This window comes from Ixodes scapularis, unplaced genomic scaffold (assembly GCF_016920785.2).
Source record: "Ixodes scapularis isolate PalLabHiFi unplaced genomic scaffold, ASM1692078v2 PGA_scaffold9__187_contigs__length_104089568, whole genome shotgun sequence".
Lineage (NCBI taxonomy): Eukaryota > Metazoa > Arthropoda > Arachnida > Ixodida > Ixodidae > Ixodes > Ixodes scapularis.
Window position 1 is genome coordinate 72,903,342 of NW_024609884.1, and position 17,966 is coordinate 72,921,307.

At 44.5% G+C, this 17,966-nt stretch overlaps 1 protein-coding gene across 1 annotated transcript in view; it reads right to left on the reverse strand.

Annotated features, from left to right (window-relative positions):
• The window catches only part of LOC8027160 (MMS19 nucleotide excision repair protein homolog), a 74,994-nt gene that overhangs the window by 37,604 nt on the left and 19,424 nt on the right, over positions 1-17,966 (reverse strand). Inside the window, exon 12 of the mRNA XM_029989498.4 lies at positions 12,070-12,200. Within this exon, the coding sequence (XP_029845358.3) occupies positions 12,070-12,200 (131 nt within the window). The remainder of the gene's footprint in view (positions 1-12,069; positions 12,201-17,966) is intronic.

The window sequence follows — 17,966 nt, forward strand, 5'->3', positions numbered from 1 at the left end:
AGGCCCTCAGACAAGAGGATGCCATGCAACCTAATCAGGTTCAAGTCGACCACCTCAAAATATCCAAGAGGCACACCACACCTGTAGAAAAGCACAGCATGACAGCAAAAGATTCTCAAGCTTGCTATTGGTGCGGCAACCATGACGTTCATCCACGAAAAGACTGCCCAGCATCAAAGAGCAAATGCCACAAATGTGGAAAGCCGGGTCACTTCGCAAGCGTTTGCAAATCGAAGTCGACTTTCCTGCATCAAATCTCAGAGCCTATAACTTCCAGGCACCTTGACGAAGACTTCTACTTCACAGGAACCGTGACGTCCCCCGCCAAATGCGCACCATGGCGAGTCTTGCTTCGTATTGGGAGCGAAGATGTGAACTTTTGTTTGGACACTGGTGCTGACGTCCCTGTCGTACCGGAGCACCTTCTATCCAAACTGCAAGACCAGGGCAGTCTTCGACACGCGGATAAAGTTCTTCTTGGACCAACAAAAGAACGCCTGCATGTTCTTGGCGTGCTGCAGGCAACGGTCACGTTCAAAGACTCTCAGACAACGGGCGCCTTCTACAAAACAAGAAATCTCAATGAGCCACTGCTCGCCTTGGACCTCAGAGAAGCCCTAAACATCATCCAACGAGTAATTCAGCTGTCAACTTCAGAAGCTCTCGATCCAATCAAGGAGTACCCCTTGCTTTTTCAGGGTCTAGGGGAAGTTGCATACGTGTGCGAAATAAAGCTAAAACCTGATGCTTATCCAGTTGCCTTGTCGTCACCGAGACGCATACCAGTTCCACTCCAGAAAGCAGTTGAAGAGCAGCTCAAAAAGATGGAGAACGAAGGTGTTATTTCCAGAGTTCGGGAACCAACAAGCTGGTGCTCACCTGTTGTTGTAGTTCCAAAGAAGAATGGTGATGTTTGCATCTGCGTTGATTACACATCACTTAATAAAAGTGTTCTGAGGGAGTACCACCCGATACCGAGCGTGGAACCTCTTCTAGCTACTCTTGGGCAGGCGAGAATATTTTCTCATCTCTATGCCTATTCAAACTTCTACCAAATCAAGTTGCACCCAGAGTCGACGCTGCTTACGACTTTTATCACACAGTTTGGCCGGTACAAATTTAATTGACTACCATTTGGAATCTCCTGCGCGCCGGAGATCTTTCAGCGAATGATGCACCAAATTCTTGAAGGTTTGGAAGGAGTCACGTGCCTTATCGATGATATTTTGATATGGGCCGACACACGGGAGGAACAAGACATTCGTCTCCGAAGAGTCCTCATAAGATTGCAAGAAAATGGGATCACCCTAAACATACAGAAATGCGTGTTTGCTCAGGAACAAATTCAGTTCCTTGGGCACGTCATTAATCACAGGGGTGTAAGCCCAGATAACGAAAAAATATCAAGTATCTTAAACATGCCTCCTCCGATGAATACAACAGAGCTAAAGAGGTTCCTCGGTATGGTAAACTTTATTGCAAGATTTATACCAAACCTAGCAGATGTACTTCAACCCTTGCGAGAGCTGCTCCACAAGGATGTCGAATTTGTTTGGGAAACTCCTCAGCAGCAAGCGTTCGAGAGGGTAAAATCAAGCCTGACATCTCAACCAGTCTTGGCGCTCTACTCTCCAACAAAAGTGACAATATTATCAGCAGACGCCTCCAGCTATGGTGTAGGAGCAGTGCTCATGCAGCATCAGAAAGATGAAACTCTCCGACCAGTTGCCTACGTTTCAAAATCATTATCTGAAACGGAAAGAGAGTATTCTCAAATAGAAAAGGAAGCGTATGCAATCACCTGGGCCTGCGAAAAGCTGAAGGACTATCTTGTAGGACTAACCTTTCACATTGAGACTGATCATAAGCCTCTCCTACCACTGTTTACCAGAAAGCCTGTGGACGATCTTACACCCAGACTTCAGCGAATGCGTCTCCGGATGATGAGGTACGACTTCACAATGGAACATGTTCTGGGAAAAGACCTCATAGTCGCAGACACCCTATCGAGACAACCTCTCAAGAGTGAAGACGGCCTGTGCATAGCAGAAGAGGTAACAGAATTCAAGCACGCTCTCATTCATCACGTACCGGCTTCAGATGTCTGTCGGGAACAACTGTCGGCAGCTCAAGACAATGACCCGACCATGAGCATTTCGAAAAAATACCTACATAATGGAAGGGTGGCCCACGAGTAAATCAAAAACAACTCAGGACTGCCTTCAGTACTGGCAGTTCAAAGACGAACTTACATTGTATGACGGCATTATAATGAGAAACTCGCGATACCTTGTACCCCTCTCAATGAGACCTTCAGTACTGCAGTTTCTACATGATGGACACGAGGGCGTTGTCAAGTGCTCGAAAAGAGCCAAAGAGTCGTGTTGGTGGCCTGGCATCACTAAAGACATTACAGAAATGGTTGAAAGGTATGCCAGCTGTCTGCACCAGAGGCAGCACAGAAGCCAACCACTGATCCCAACTCCGCTTCCAGAACACCCTTGGCAAAAACTGGCCATGGACATCTTCTATGCGGAAGGCAAGAACTATCTCTTTACCACTGATTATTATTCTAGATACTTCGAAGTAGCCCTCCTCGAAGACCAATTACCGGAAACAACCATTCTAAAAGCAAAGTCTATTTTTGCTAGACACGGGATACCTGAGACGGTCATTACAGACAATGGCCCCCAATTTCGATCGGCATTCGTGTCATTTAGCAAAGAATGGGGCTTTTGACAAGTCACGTCAAGGCCAGAGTATCCTCAAAGTGTTGGCGCAGCAGAGACGGCCGTCAAGATAGCAAAAATGAAGTTTAAGAAGTCAAGTGACCCTTATAGAGCGCTTCTTGCATATCGTGCTACACCATTATCTTGTGGATTCAGTCCCGCAGAGCTCTTGTTCAGCAGAAAGATGCCGGTGCCGGTCCCAGGTGCCAGTCCTACCACATCTGCTCAACCCGAAAACACCTGACCTCTCCCTGTTGAAAGAGAGCGAGAGACAAGCAAAAAACAAGCAAGCGTCTGGCTTCAACAGGCATCATGGAGTTAGGAACCTGCCAGAGCTTGAGTATCACAGAAAGTCTGGATCAGGGACCTAAATAAAGGGGGGACAGTACTCAAGAAAGAAGATTCGCCGCGCTCATATTGGGTATCCACAAAGGATGGCACTGTCCGGCGAAACGCAAAGTTTCTTGTTATTGATCGAAGCAAAAACAAGGAGGACGATGAGATGTCGTACGATGATTTGCCAGGTACAAGTATATACAATGGCCACCAGGACGATGAACCACTCAGTGTTGACGATGAACCACCCAGTGTTGACGTAGAGCCACAACGTGGGTACACTACACGAGCGGGAAAATTGGTCAAGCCACCAAGTCGTTTTGGACAATAAAGAAAAGGGGAGATGTTGGATAGCCGGGGTTGGAAGATGACAAAGCGCATAGAAAGCGGGAGCTCGGCATCTCGTGCGAGTTTTCGGGCGGACTCAAAACCGTATCACTTCATAGCTGAATAAACCCACCTATACAGTGTAGACCACATATAACGTATGTCGCGGGAGCCGCGAAAATCTGCACTAAAGTGGTACCGCGCTATAACCAAAACTTCAATTTTTCAGTCCAAAATACATGCCATCAGACAACCTACCTTTGTAAAAGAATTTATTTTATGTTAGATGAAAAATAAAGCTTAGTTTGAGGAAAGTCTTTATTTCACCAGACTAGCACACTTCTCTCTCAAGTGTGTCACACATTTTAAAAAAAATGAGTGACTTTTGCCTGGCGCAGCCTTTTAACGGCGTCGCGGGTTGCGGACGGACGTTGCGAGCGTTCAGGATTGCTAACCCTAATCACTTTTCTCAGGCGATGAAAACGCGTGAAAATTCGCATCCTTTATACGATACGTGCCAGTAATACCTTCAACTTGAGCACAGGCATGAAATGCTCCATATAGCAAATCCAGGCGATGTTCGAAAACACAAATGCTCTGAAAGCACCACTGTAGTCGAAGTAAACAAACACGACGACACGGGCGTTTCTGCCGTCTTGAGAGTGCCGCCACAACATCGCCGCATGAGTAGGTGGATCTTCCCTTCTAGTACGTGCTAGGTTATCACAGCGACACACAACGAAAATTCACAGTCAAGGATAGTGCTTTTACGCGGAACGATGAGCTTCCACCACGCCGTCTACGTCGACGATCACAATCAACGCCATGTTTGCGGATAGAAGCAGCCGGCCCGCGACCGGCATGCAACGCGCGTGAACCCTCCTCCTTGACCTGCGATTGGTCTGTCGTTGCGGTTGTGTCCAACGCAGCGGACGGACGCACGCACGTGAACGACACGTGCGTGCGTCCTTCCGTCGCTATGGCAACTGAAGCCTCTTTCTTCGCTTCTCCCCGCTTCTTCGAGCAACCTCCTTGCCCCGCGAGTGCTGCGTGCGGCCGGCTCGTGCCGTTATCTAGTGTCGCACAGGGAAGCGTGCTCGCTGCGCCGGTCAGTCGGCGCGGTCGGCAGGCTGTTTCAGAAACCGAACTATAACCGGTATTTCCCTTCACGCACCTGCATTTTAAGCGGTATGTAATTACATGGAGTTCTACGGGAGGCGAACCGGTGGTTTAAAAAAGTCGCGTTATACCCGGTCCTGCACTATAAACGGTTACGTCGTAAGTGGTCTATACTGTACTACAAAACAGAGAGAAGGAGAGACGGGAGCAGCAGCCGATGCCCGGCCGTATAATGCTTACATAATGCGTTAACTCACATAGTTTATAGACAAATCTTCTAATCTATTTAAGGAGCCCTTTCGGGCAATTCATGCCACCATCGGAATAGCAGACGCTGCTGCTTTGTGGTTGGTCATTTAGATTAGTTAATTGGTCCTACAAGACATCGATGGATGAAAACGGTGGAACTATGCGATGGTGAAGACTCTTAAAAGTTTTTCCCAAACACTGAATTAAGGGGGGACATGGCCTGGGAGGGTCAACTTTTGAACCATTGTCTCAAAGTGATTCAAACTTTCAGGGTGAATTGAACCTCACTAGAATTGGTGACATCTAAAGTTTTAGTCTTATAGGCCAATTCTACAACATACTATGCTTAACAAGCTTCAGAAAAAAGTTACTTTATTAGGAAATTGCAATCCACAAAATGTTTTGTATAATGTGAAGTAAAATACCCACAGTGCAAGTTAAGGTAAAAATTAATTGTAGAAAATGCAATTCTAGAGAAAAACAATAACATCCAAAAAAAGCAAACGATTTTAACAAATTTCTGAGTTTTAAAATATTCAGTTTTTGTCATGAAGAATTTAGCTTTTTCAGATTATGAGTACCTTAACTTGTTCCTCAGGAAATTTCAGTCAAGGACACCACTGAATGAAATCTTTGCACTTTCAAAATGTCCAATGATACATTTCCTCGTACCACATTTCCTGCCAAAAAGTGAAACTGAGGAAAATGCATTTGAAGTTTCAACTTTAGGTTCTTTCTTTTCTGTGAGTCCGAGGTAGGCAAAATTCACCTGGCGCATTGTTAGCACCTTCCTCTTTGAGACTTCCCTGTTCCCCTGGCAATAGTTACCAGTTTGTGTCATTTGTAGGCTAGCTAACGTTTGCAGCAGGCATTCGTTGACAAATAAACTGGCAAGAACTAAGAGGCAAATCATACTAAGGAAGAGCAGTAAGGCAGGAATAGGGCCTGAAGTGGAAGATACTGTGAAAGGGTGTTACTGAAGATGACATAATATCATGCCACCGGGCAGGGCCACTTGTAAACCCTGTTTCGGGTCTCAACCAATAAGATTGCTCATACCAAATTTTCAGAATTTTTTCTGTTTGGATGTATTGGGTCCTCCTAGCCATTGATACTTGTAAACTTAGAAAGCTTCTACAGGCTAAATCTAGAGTAAATGGCACTTCCAATGAGGGTGAGATGTTGTGGCTAGGTTAAACGAGTATGAAGCAGTGCTAAATAAAAAATGCAAAAAGCTTGCTCCCTCCTGACTCGGAGGGCTGCCGACATGTCAAAAATAATTTATTCTAAGATAAATCCTACCTGTTTATAAATTAAAGTTTCTGAAACCATTCTTTGGAAGTTAATAAGCATAAACATATCATTTTTAAAAAAAACGTTTTTCTCTGAAAATTTTTAATTCCGAGGCCATGTCCCCCCTTAATTCCAGTAGAAAGATGCAATGCGAAGCTGACCAGTACACTTCACCTGCATATATCCAATCAATCAAAATTTATGTCAAAAAATAATTTGTAAGGAGCTGCTTAAAACGACAACATTCGTTAATGTGTACTCGCAAACTCGTATGTCCATGCGACTACTGGCTCGGCTAACGCATTTATTTGCATTGCAGTGCTCCGGAAACAACCGGGTTCCCAGTGCATCCCAAAAAAATGAAAACAAAAACTGACAGGGAACATTATCTTTTTTTCGGGCCATGCTTGTGTTAACGCAGCAGACGTACGAGGTAGCTGTTTGCAACCAGGTCGCAGCCACCAATTTACTTCTTCGGCACTTTGTGCACGCGTTGACAGTGGCCCTGCGGTAACACCGTAACACTCGCTAACCTGAAAAAGCATGCACTGCTCCATCATGGGGGTCGTTGCTGTTATACCTCTGTTTTTTCGAGCACATTGAACGCCTTCACAATAAACTCTTTTCAAGAATCGGTGAACCGGCGCACGCCAATGGACATGCGCAGAGCCCGGATTGCAAGCCGATTTGCTGATTCTTTAAAGGCCGACGTACCAGCCTCGGTTTTCTGCAGGGAAAATAATCCTCTTATCGCTCCTCTCTCCCAAGCTGCGAGGGGGAGCCAAGTTGGAGCAAGGTAAAAAGTGGAGAGGATATAGGAGAGGAGGAGGCGGGCAAAAGTGGAAAGCGCGAAGTGGCCTTTAAGGAGAGATGAGAGTCGAAAAACGGCAATATTTTTGCAAAAAATGTGATTTTGGGTTTAATGGTGCTTTATTGTTTTTGAATCTTTATATATGATGCACAAAAATAATTAATGCCGGTTATGATTGCGAAATAAGCCAAATACGCACTTGAAAATCTCCAGGCAACCCAGAACGGCACAAATTTGAGCCGTTTTTCTTTGCATGGTTCTTCAAGTTGTGACGTCACCTGCCGTCACATTTACAATGACAAGTAGGCCTCGCCATCCCCTCTCCAATGCAGTCTTCTGTGGCTTCAATTTCTCACAAAAAAATTTATAAACAAAATATGTTCTGCATTGCAAAGGAGTATAGCTACAAGTCTATGGTAACATTAAAACATGTTTTTCTTTTTATGTAATTTTGGGGCGGTGGAGGTGGTGGATATGTTTGCCTGACGTGAGGATTTTCTACCTAGCTGTTGAAAAGTTTCACAGGCTTGGGCTATTGCAGTTCTGATGAGAATGAATGCAGGGGAAAGGAGGGGGAACAGATGGAGAAGAGAAATAAAGGATGATGAAACACGGGTTAAGAAAATTAAAGTAAAATAAAGAGTTGGCAAGATGTCAATCAAATGTGAAAAAATGGGCACATCTAGAAAGCGAGTATCACGACGTGTTCACAGTCCTGCAGAAAAATTCACGAGAAAAATATCACTGGCACACAAATAGGAAAAAAGAAGGGGGCGGTCGTATTGTCTCACACGCCTTGCCAGAAGCCCAGAGGCGTCTAAGATAAACACAGTCTTTCAGAGACGTGTGCCCGTGGACGGTGTACCCTTTGGGAATAGCATGTCCACAAGAGAGCATGAAACATTGAGGCTTTTCAGTGAAGCTAAAAGCACAGTTCATTCTGTAGTGCAGCGTCCACATTAAAAAATATATGCGTCAGCGTTTCTGGCCGACTGCAGTGCTCGCAAAAGGGCTAGTTGTTCTTTTGATGCGGTGCAGGTTCTTTTGCGTGTAAGCGCAGTCCGCTCTTAGGCGGTGGAGAAGGCAAGCGAACTTCCATGTTAGGCCACGCGTACAGGGTGATGGAGGAGGTACATCAGACGCCGCACTGGAAACGGGATGCTGTTGTATCCAAGTCTTAATAGCCCATTTCGCATCAGAGTGGCTGGGCAGATTTAATGTCGCAGCGGGTAGTTTTAGAGCGGTTGAGGTCAGATGGTCTGCCATCTCATTTTCGGTTAAGCCAATGTGTGAGGGGATTTATTGTACTCACAGGTTAAAGCCATGGGAGACAAGTAGACAATCCAGACTAACTGTTCAACGAATCAAATCAGGATTAGCACCTTTGCTACTGAGGATATACCGTATTTACTTGCATAATGAAAGCACTCGCATAATGAACGCACCCCCCCCCACAACGGGTACCAATATTTGGACTTTTTCTTTTCCCTCGCGTAATGAACGCACCTCCAATTATGGGCTCCATGAGTCTCGAATTGCGTCCAAATTAGCTAGCCACCAAGCCCACCAAACCAATTTTCTTTTGCCGCCAAGCGGTCAGGTCAAGCCAAGCCAAGCCGCTCTCGTGATGGCTGCAAGTGAGTAGTTGCGGAAGTGATCAACCGTGAAATCGAGCGGCGCGCACTCTTGACGAAGCTTGGGTCGAGGAACTGCCTAGCCCCAGACATTCTTCGCCTATCGGATGCACTGATATCAACAAACACGCTGTCGTCTGTGGTCCGCTTTCGGACAGTGAAGTCGTGAAAGTGGTTAGGCCTAAGAAAGGTCGTGTTGCTCTTCGTGCTGAGTGAGCTTCAAAGGGCGCTTTTCCTTCGGCAAAAGGCACGCCGAAGGTGCCCTAAAAAGGTTCACAATTTATAAAGCATGGTTATTGCGGCGTGCCCCCGACCAGCCGTGGGTGCGCCTCCATCAGTGGAGACGTGCCACAGTACCTTGCCGTGTCATATTGGCACCTAATGCGACATTTGCACAAAGTGTGCAAATGCAAAACTTTTACCCCGCGTAATGAACGCACCCCCCAAATATGTGTCAATTTTCCGAGAAAAAAAGCGCATCCATTATGCAAGTAAATACGGTATTGCACCACACACCGAGAGTGTGTTGCCAAAAGCCAGTTATGCGCAATGTGTTGCAGTTTGTGAACAAGAATTTCTTTTCTCAATATCATCCCACCACAACCAAATTGGGACATTAAAATATGTAGAATGGAACTATCTAGGTTTGGCTGGAAGGGTTATTTTTTTATATTTATAAAAAAAAATTAAAAAAAACATTCGTTAGCCCCTTGAATTGGCATTTTTACCATTTTTAATTATTTTAAAATGAAAGAAGCATTGCACACATTATTTTTGTGATTCATAGCACTCAGTGGTTTAAAAGGAGCAAATTAGCTTATTTACTAGGCTTTTTTAGAGCATTGCCATGCCTCACGCATGCACAAGAACATATCTCAGCAAACTTATCTGGAACACATGCTAAGCCTACTCTTGGCTTGTTCTATTTTATTTTTTTCTATGTGAGCGTGCATAGCTGGCGCTAGCCCTAAGCTATTTCTCTTTGTGTCCCACTATGTCCGTAGCATACCTTCAGTTCACGTAAATATGCGCAGTTCTCTCGTATTTTATCTTTTTTCTGCATTCAATATTGAATCCCGGAGAAAAGCTCACCGGAGAAAAGCTCACCGGAAATAAGCTCACCGGAGAAAAGCTCACCGCAAAACCGGCGGATGCGGAGAAAAGCTCACCACCATGGAGCGTATGCGGAGAAAAGCTCACCAATTGTTTTTCTTTTTATATGGAGGCAGTTGGATCATGCGTAACCTTTATCAATTTATTAACATTAAAATTCGTCGGCTTACCCTCTACGCAACGAAGCCTAACTGAAAACTTTATGCACTTGAAGCACAGGAAAGAGTTTGAAAACTTAATAATGTCTGCCTAAAACTTAAAATCAAAACTGTAAATGCCGAAAATCCGAAAGCGCATGCACAACAATGCGGTGCCTGAAATTCTCTTTGAAGCTTTTGTTCACCTTTGAAAACAGGATAAAACAGTCAGTAGGGTATCGCCAGGCTTCTTTCTTCCACGGGCATGTACGTTTTCTAGCCGTTCATGCTGGTGTTTCTACTCGTTGCCTTTGTGCGACAGTGGCCTTCTACTGCAAACCACCCATGACCTTCAAAGCTCCACATTCTCAGCGTTGTTACTCGTGACCTATATAAGAAGCATTCTTCTTTAAGGCAGCGAATAGGTGGAGTTGGTAAACGTTATACCATGATGAAAACCGCTCAAACGACGACGACGGAGTGAACACAACAAACACGACAGGACGAGGCTAGTCTCACAACTAAAGGTTTGTTAGTGAAATTAACAGAAAGAAAACAGCGTAGCCGACACTAATTACATCAACAAACACCTACGTATCTATTAGGCACTGCAAAATATTTGGAGCTGAAACGGTTCACACACCGCTATTTATATTAGCTCGCAAAGAACAAACCTCTTTATCTCATTTATCTGACAGAGCTAGCGAAGGCGCACTGTCAGCTGTCAATAAATTGTCGTCTTTTCTTACCAGTGCACAATGTTCTTATTTTATACTTGCGGCTAAATTAATATACAGAATGGGTGATTACTAATTTCTGAGGAATTATTAAATATGCCCAATGAACTTCAAGAATATTACAAAGAAAGAGGACATATTTTTAATGAAGTGACGAATGCAAATTGTGTTAAGATGCCACGTTTGACGCAGAATATGCTAAGTTAAAAAAAAATTCGGTGAGCTATTTTCCGCATCCGCTCAAAGGCCGGAGAGTTTTTTTCCGCATCTGCCGGTTTTGCGGTGAGCTTTTCTCCGGTGAGCTTATCTCCGGTGAGCTTATCTCCGGTGAGCTTATCTCCGGTGAGCTTATCTCCGGTGAGCTTATCTCCGGTGAGCTTATCTCCGGTGAGCTTATCTCCGGTGAGCTTATCTCCGGTGAGCTTATCTCCGGTGAGCTTATCTCCGGTGAGCTTATCTCCGGTGAGCTTATCTCCGGTGAGCTTATCTCCGGTGTGCTTATCTCCGGTGAGCTTATCTCCGGTGAGCTTATCTCCGGTGAGCTTATCTCCGGTGAGCTTTTCTCCGGTGAGCTTTTCTCCGGTGAGCTTTTCTCCGGTGAGCTTTTCTCCGGTGAGCTGTTCTCCGGTGAGCTTTTCTCCGCCGCCCTTCAATATTCCCCAAGTATTCCGTATAAGTTTGACGACGACTGTACATAGCATCGAGAACCTAAAAGAATAAGCTATATCAAATCTAACACCAGGTTTATAAAGAGAAGATTAAGCACCATAAGCTGTTAACATTTCATTTCAATATCATAAATAATTAAAAAAATATATTCCCTTGCACATGTCCCCGAGAGCCACGCAACCAGATATTCCAACAGGTGGGCGAAATGACACTTGGTCAACATTGTTTCGTACACAACCCTCCTTGGCTGCATTGGTGAGAAGGTTATTTCGCACAGCTTTATGAGTGACTGCCATCCTAGAATTCAATTTTGGCAATGTATGTGAAAGGCATGTATAGTAGTGTCAGGAAATCGATAGGGCCCCTGTATAATTGTATGACAATCAGATCTGACCGCAGACATAAACTTCTTTTCTTTTTTTTAAAATTATTTTTAACTTTCACATTGGTAAGCATCATCTGATGAGTAATTACTATTTAGCTAAAGATAACCTGCACAAAATTAAACTGGGACTGCAGGAACTGAGGGCACAGCATCTACGTTTTTTAGCAATGGGGTACAAATATAAAAACTACAAATTACCAACACAAAACATAATTTTCTTCTACTGCAAATGCCTTTGTTTTTCTATGCTGAATGCCTCAATCCCCACTGCTCTGATCCCTATGCACAGAACAAAACTCTTGCATTTCTCAAATCAGTTTACTCTATGAGCATATAGAAGCTGCTTATTATAAACAAAGCATGATGTATACACAATAAATATTGCTCAAATTTCTACACTGTTCCAGGTATGTCCAAAGGTTGCACTCAAAAAGATTTACTGCTTCTTATTGAGAAGAAACAAGGTCAAAAGAAAGAAAGCATATTATGGTAGAGCCAGCCTAATCGATTGAGATAAAATATATGCATACCTCGTTTCTGGAAAGCAGCTGAAGTAGATCTGGTAACGTTTCACTCAGCACAGCAAGACAGGCTCTTGCAGAAGCACATGCAAAGGCTTCTAGCACCTTGCCCATACCAGGAGCCTCGCCACGCTGGAGATCTGAAGGCAAGCTGAAGTTAGCAACATACCTGTGGTCAGCACTGGCACACACTTTGAAACATACTGGAAAATTTAGTACTATTTATAACAAGAATAGTGCACAACATAATACTTCTGTCATGCACAGAACACACTGTGTCTAATCATAATACTTGTTATACACAGAACACTTATGTCATGCACCGAACAGTGTTCACATCATAACATTTGTGTGTGCACATAAGACACTGTGTTCACATTAGCTCCTGCATAAAAAAATATAAAATTCTTGGAAAAAAAAAAAAAAATAGGGCAGCTGTATACTATAGTCAGTGACAGGCTAAAAACCCAGTGGAAAATATCCATGAAAGGGATTCAAATCTAACTTCCTTAATGCCACGGCTTGACAAACTATCTTTTGTAGCGTGAGCTACACAGGCCGAGGTTGAGCAGTTTCCCGTGGCTCGCATAATGAGGCGTGCTCCGTGCTGCGCATGCGCGAGGAGCAGTGACGTCACACGGCGCACAGCTGGCGCGCCACGCGCACCGCCGCCGCCGTGCTCGCCTCACCGGTCTGCGCATTCCAGAGTGACGTTGCACCGGAGCCGCTTGATAGCGCCTCTCATTTTGTGCGCATAAGCTCACGCTACGTATATCCTGGCATAGCCGAGCTAAGCCACCGCAATTTTTTTAAAAATAACGAGTGCGGTCAGCGATGCTGAGGCCGAAGACACCGGGTTCTGCAATGCTTTTTCAGTTTTTACCCACTCAGATTTAAGTCGCAAAGTTGTGGCGGTATCTACTTTTGTCTGTGGTAGTTTCTGTGTGCTGATGGAAGAGCCCAGTGATCTTATCACCGTCAAAGTGTTCAGTGTGCCTGCTTCGTCGACACGCTTCGTCTACTAAACTACGATCGACACGCTTCGTCAGTGTTGACGACTTCTCTTTGTGGGTTCGCTACTTGCCCCTGATCCACATTAAGTCACAAAATCGAAGTGGTAGAAGTGTTTCCTTAGAATGATTTCTGTGCGGCAATGTGAAAATGTTCTGGTTGCCGTGGTACGCTGTGCAAGATGATGGAGTGATGCCACCACCGTGCTGGCTCACTGGACTCCGTCTACTTCTCTGCTAGATTTATAATTAGGGTTCCGCGTTTTCGGTTTCTATTTTTTTCAAAATTCGGCGTACTTTTTTCGGTGTTTATTTTAAAAATGAATTTTCAGTTTTTTTTGGCGTATATTTATGCCCACAAAAGTTTATCGGCTTCTTTCGGTGAATATAAAATAAACACCAACCGACACTGGATCAGATGATCCTTCTAGCTCTGATATTTGTGATCACTCAAAGAATAATGGCACCGATACACTGAAACATAAATGGACACTTTATTTGGCAAATGTGTGCAACTGTAAAAGAAATAAGAAAAAAACAAAAAAACTCAGAAGTACAAACAAGTCAGATACAAAGCCTACGCCAAAAAAACATGGAACTTCACCTGCTGTGCATCAGGATTATGTGATCTTATTATAGTGCACACACGTGTACTTTAGCTTTTCCAGGCTCTCCTCGTTGATCCGGGCTCTTGTTTCCTGTTAATATGACCCTGAGCTTTGAGAATGCCCACTCAATGCTAACACTGGACACTGGCGGGTTGCTGAGACGAAGCACTGCCTGAGCCAAAATCGGCCAATCAACCAATTGTGACCGCCAAAAGAGACACGCTGCACCGTTTTGAAGTGCAACACACTATGCAGAGCATCCATGAAGTCAGTCTTCCTTACAACGGGTTCGAAAACACGCTCATAAACATGGCGAAGTTATTACGCATTTCGGACCACGTTCCGATCGATGATGCCCACATTAAACCAAAACGTCGTGATGGCATCCGTGTATCCCATACATTCGGACACGTTTCGATAGACACTATCGTTCCACTTTTTTTTTGCCACGGCTCTGCGGTACAACTGGAAGGTCAAAGTGACCTTTTTCGATTAAAACTGAATTTTAGAAAATGAATTCAACATACTTTTATCGGTTTAAACCGAAAATGCCGAGCCTAAAAACTGACCTTTTTCGGTTAAAACCGAATTTTCGAAAATGGATTCGGCGTACTTTTATCGGTTTTTATCGGTTTAAACCGAAAACTTCGAACCCTATTTGGAATAAATATAGGATGCCCCGAAATGACGCCTTTCCAAGTAGTACTTTTTCATCTGTGAAACAAGGCCCGTTGCCAAGTCTCATTGTTGCGATCGGTAGCATTGTAATTCAGGTAAGCAATGACTGTCTTGTCCTGCCACTGTCACACGTGAAAGCGTCATCTGTCAAAGCTACAATCGTGTCCTGCCATAGCTCTCGAAGGCACGAGGTAGAAAATCTTCCGTTCTTCTTCTCGATAGTCGTGTATCACCTCGCCACAATGTCGTCCTGATTTATCAGCAGCAAGTTTCGCTCCTTCCCCTCATGCCTAAAACCGATGTTGCCGATGTCGCCATATCAAGCAGCAGACGATGCACTATTTTGTCGAGAGCCAAGCAAACGCATTATGCCTGAGGGATAAGCATGCCCTAGGTTCTTAACCTGCCAGTGACTACAAGATAATATAACAAAACATAAAACAGAATTACATCATCTGAATATTTTATTTTGCTGTCACTCAGTAACAGATGCAAGCTTCATCATCACAATCAAATAAACATTACTAGTACTGTCAAACATCAAGCATACGGTCATGTCTTAATATGCATCCACCAGATACTTTGAAACATTTGAAATATAGTTAAATGAGATAAAAATTGCCCACCCCAGTAAACTTCCGAGCCTCCTTGGCTAACTGAAGTGCTGCTTCTCTGACAGGCCGATGCAAAGCGGTGAAGGTCTATGTGCATGCGTCGGTGGGGAGCGCTAAGGCCAGACATGAGAGCGCTGGGGCAAAGCACGCTTGACGAGTGTGGCACAGCTTCTTTTGAAATTACAGGTTCCATCAGAACCCTTAATTTCAAAATGTACTGTTCCGTAGGCGCAAAGAAGGCCCAACCTTACCACACGCTCTTTCTGCTTTTGGACCAAACAAGTGCACATTCCCATTTTGTCATGATTATGTATCTCCCAACTTTTGTGTGGGTGCTTGCTCGGTATTTTACGGTAGTTTCAATTTCTAGATGAAATTCTAATTTCTAGAAGACAATCAATTTATGCTCATTGATGAGACTGCAATCTTGCAGTGTACAACCCAAGAGTACAGAAGCAAAGCTGAGGAGCCAAATTTCCAGCAGTCTATGCTGGAAATTGGAAACTGAAAAAAAAAAAAAAAAATGTAGAGCCCATCCACTTTACGTGAAGATGGAGGACCAGCGAAGCTGGTCCTCTACCTTCCTGTGAACTTTGAGTATGATTCCTAGAGGACGACGTCTAGGACGACATCAAGGACATCTAGGACAACCTAGAGGACGATGTCTAGGATGACCTTGAGGACAACGCCTAGAGGACGACGTCTAAGACAACCTCTCGGACGACCTCAAAGACGACTTCTAGGACGACCTCGAGGACGACGTCAGGGACTTCTAAGACGACCTCAAGGACGACGCCTAGAGGACTTCTCGGACAACCTCAAAGACAACTTCTAGGACGACCTCGGGGACCATGCGTAGAGATAACAAGGGATCAGGACCCCACTACCTAATAATGCCAAGGAAGGCTGACTCACGCTGGTTGTCCCCTCTTGTTATTTTTATTTATTCATACTTGCCACGACCAAAGGGGAGGTGGTTGCCCCCTCTTTTTATTTTTATTTATTTATACTTGCCACGACCAATGGGGAGTTTTCTGTTAACATGTGAGGATATATTTTTCCCCAGACCCTAGCACATAACAGATTTGCTGTAAAAACAATATTCGAGCAACAAATTGTGTTCTGGGTAGTTGGGCTCTCATAGGTAATAGAGAGTTTTAGTAATACGTATAGGAGCAAACGCAGACCCCATACGTTAACGTTGCGTCCTCCACACTGCGCATGCGCCATACGTACGTACTGCGGCGAGCCTCGCGTACGTACGCTCGCTATCGATTTTTGCGAACGTACGTAGCGGTCCCCTGCGTGCCATCTCGCTGCTCTCGTCGCGCACGGGAGAGCGCGAGACTAGTCCAGTTTGAAAAATGGCGGCGGTGAGGCAAACCAGCGGAGGTGCTACGCGCATTGTACGGGTTCGCTTTACCATTGAGGATGACATCAACCTCCTCAAGGAAGTCAACGTGACGAATCCTTTCGAGCACCCACAAAGATGGGTGTCGATAGCCAAGAACGTTGGCGACGCCGTCGAACCCAAAAAGGTGTTTACCGTGTGGTCGGTACAAAAAAAAAAAGACAAAACCTTTTTAACAAAGCGAGGACGGGGCTTCGGATTGGCTTGACCAAATACCCGCCTTGGATTGTTTGAAGCAGTTTACAGGAGCACATCTAGATGGCACTACAAGTCTTTACGTAGGCGTTCTTCTTCCGCTGTACTAAAAGTGTGTACTCGACGCGCTCCGTAACGTTCCGTTGACGCAACGTTAACGCTAATGTAGGGGGTTTGTGTTTGCCCCTATACGTATTACTAAAACTCTCTAATGTTCTAATAAAGACCTCGGCGAGCACAAATACTGTCAGTTTCCCTTTAACTAAGATTCCTTGTATTTTTTAAGTAAACAAACTGGACGAGCGTATAAAAACCTTAATTTAATTCACAAAACATGTTTATTTGTTAAATCTAAGCGAACTAATGCTATTAATAATGTGGCGGAAACAAATGTCTAGTACATAGCTTCACATCTTAAAGGGCAACTGCAGTTCATTTTACATATTAGGAAAACAATGCAATTCTTTTTAGTATTGTCTAAAAAAACCACACGTCAAATATTTTGACCTAATTCCACCTAAAGGATGATGAAACTGGCAAACAAAGTTTGAGGTACGCGAAATAACTAAAATCTGCTAATCCTAGTGGGAGAGGCATGGCAAAGCCAACAGCACAGTCAATCACCACCGTGTCGGCGCAGCCCACCCTGCGCTACCTACGTCATGCTCGGGGCTCCCAAGGAGATTTGTTTGCTTGTTTTGCACTTTTTTAAGCAAAGCCAACAGGTGGCGTTAGCAGCGCACTCATCGTTGATCACGTGATTCGTGGAACCTGCATGCGCATGTGTGCTCTCGTGCAAGCATTCGTCATCGCCAACAGTGTCCGTCACGTGCGAGAGCCAGTTTGAAACATTTAAGCACAGCATACCTTTAAGAAGCCGTTGCGACATGTTCGCGTGTGGTTTACTGAACTTGACTTCCTCCTAATGTTTACAAAAAGAAGTCCTTGGGAGAACTTGCCTTTTTCTGCGCTAAAGCACAAGCTGCGACCGCGGTAGTACAGGCGTCGTCAGGTGTGGCAGACTGCCGATCGTAGCAGACAACACTTTTGTTAATGCGCCGAGCTGCGCCCGGCCGCTTGGTACACGACATCACGATTTGTACCACGTGGTTAGAGCATGTATAGATGACGGCATGGGAGCAATGCTGCCCGACGCAGGCAAGGTTTCGGGTTCGGTTTGTGACGAGCTTTAAATGAAGATTGTGTGATAACTATTATTTTTTTAAAAAAGAAATGACGTAGAACCGTTTATTACTACCTCGGGATATATAATCAACCACTAACTCAAATTTCTTGAAATCGACCAGAGTTGACATTTAAAATGGAATCCAAAATATATTGTCTTTCCGAGAGCACAGATTTGTGTATCCAAACCTTATAGTATTACATC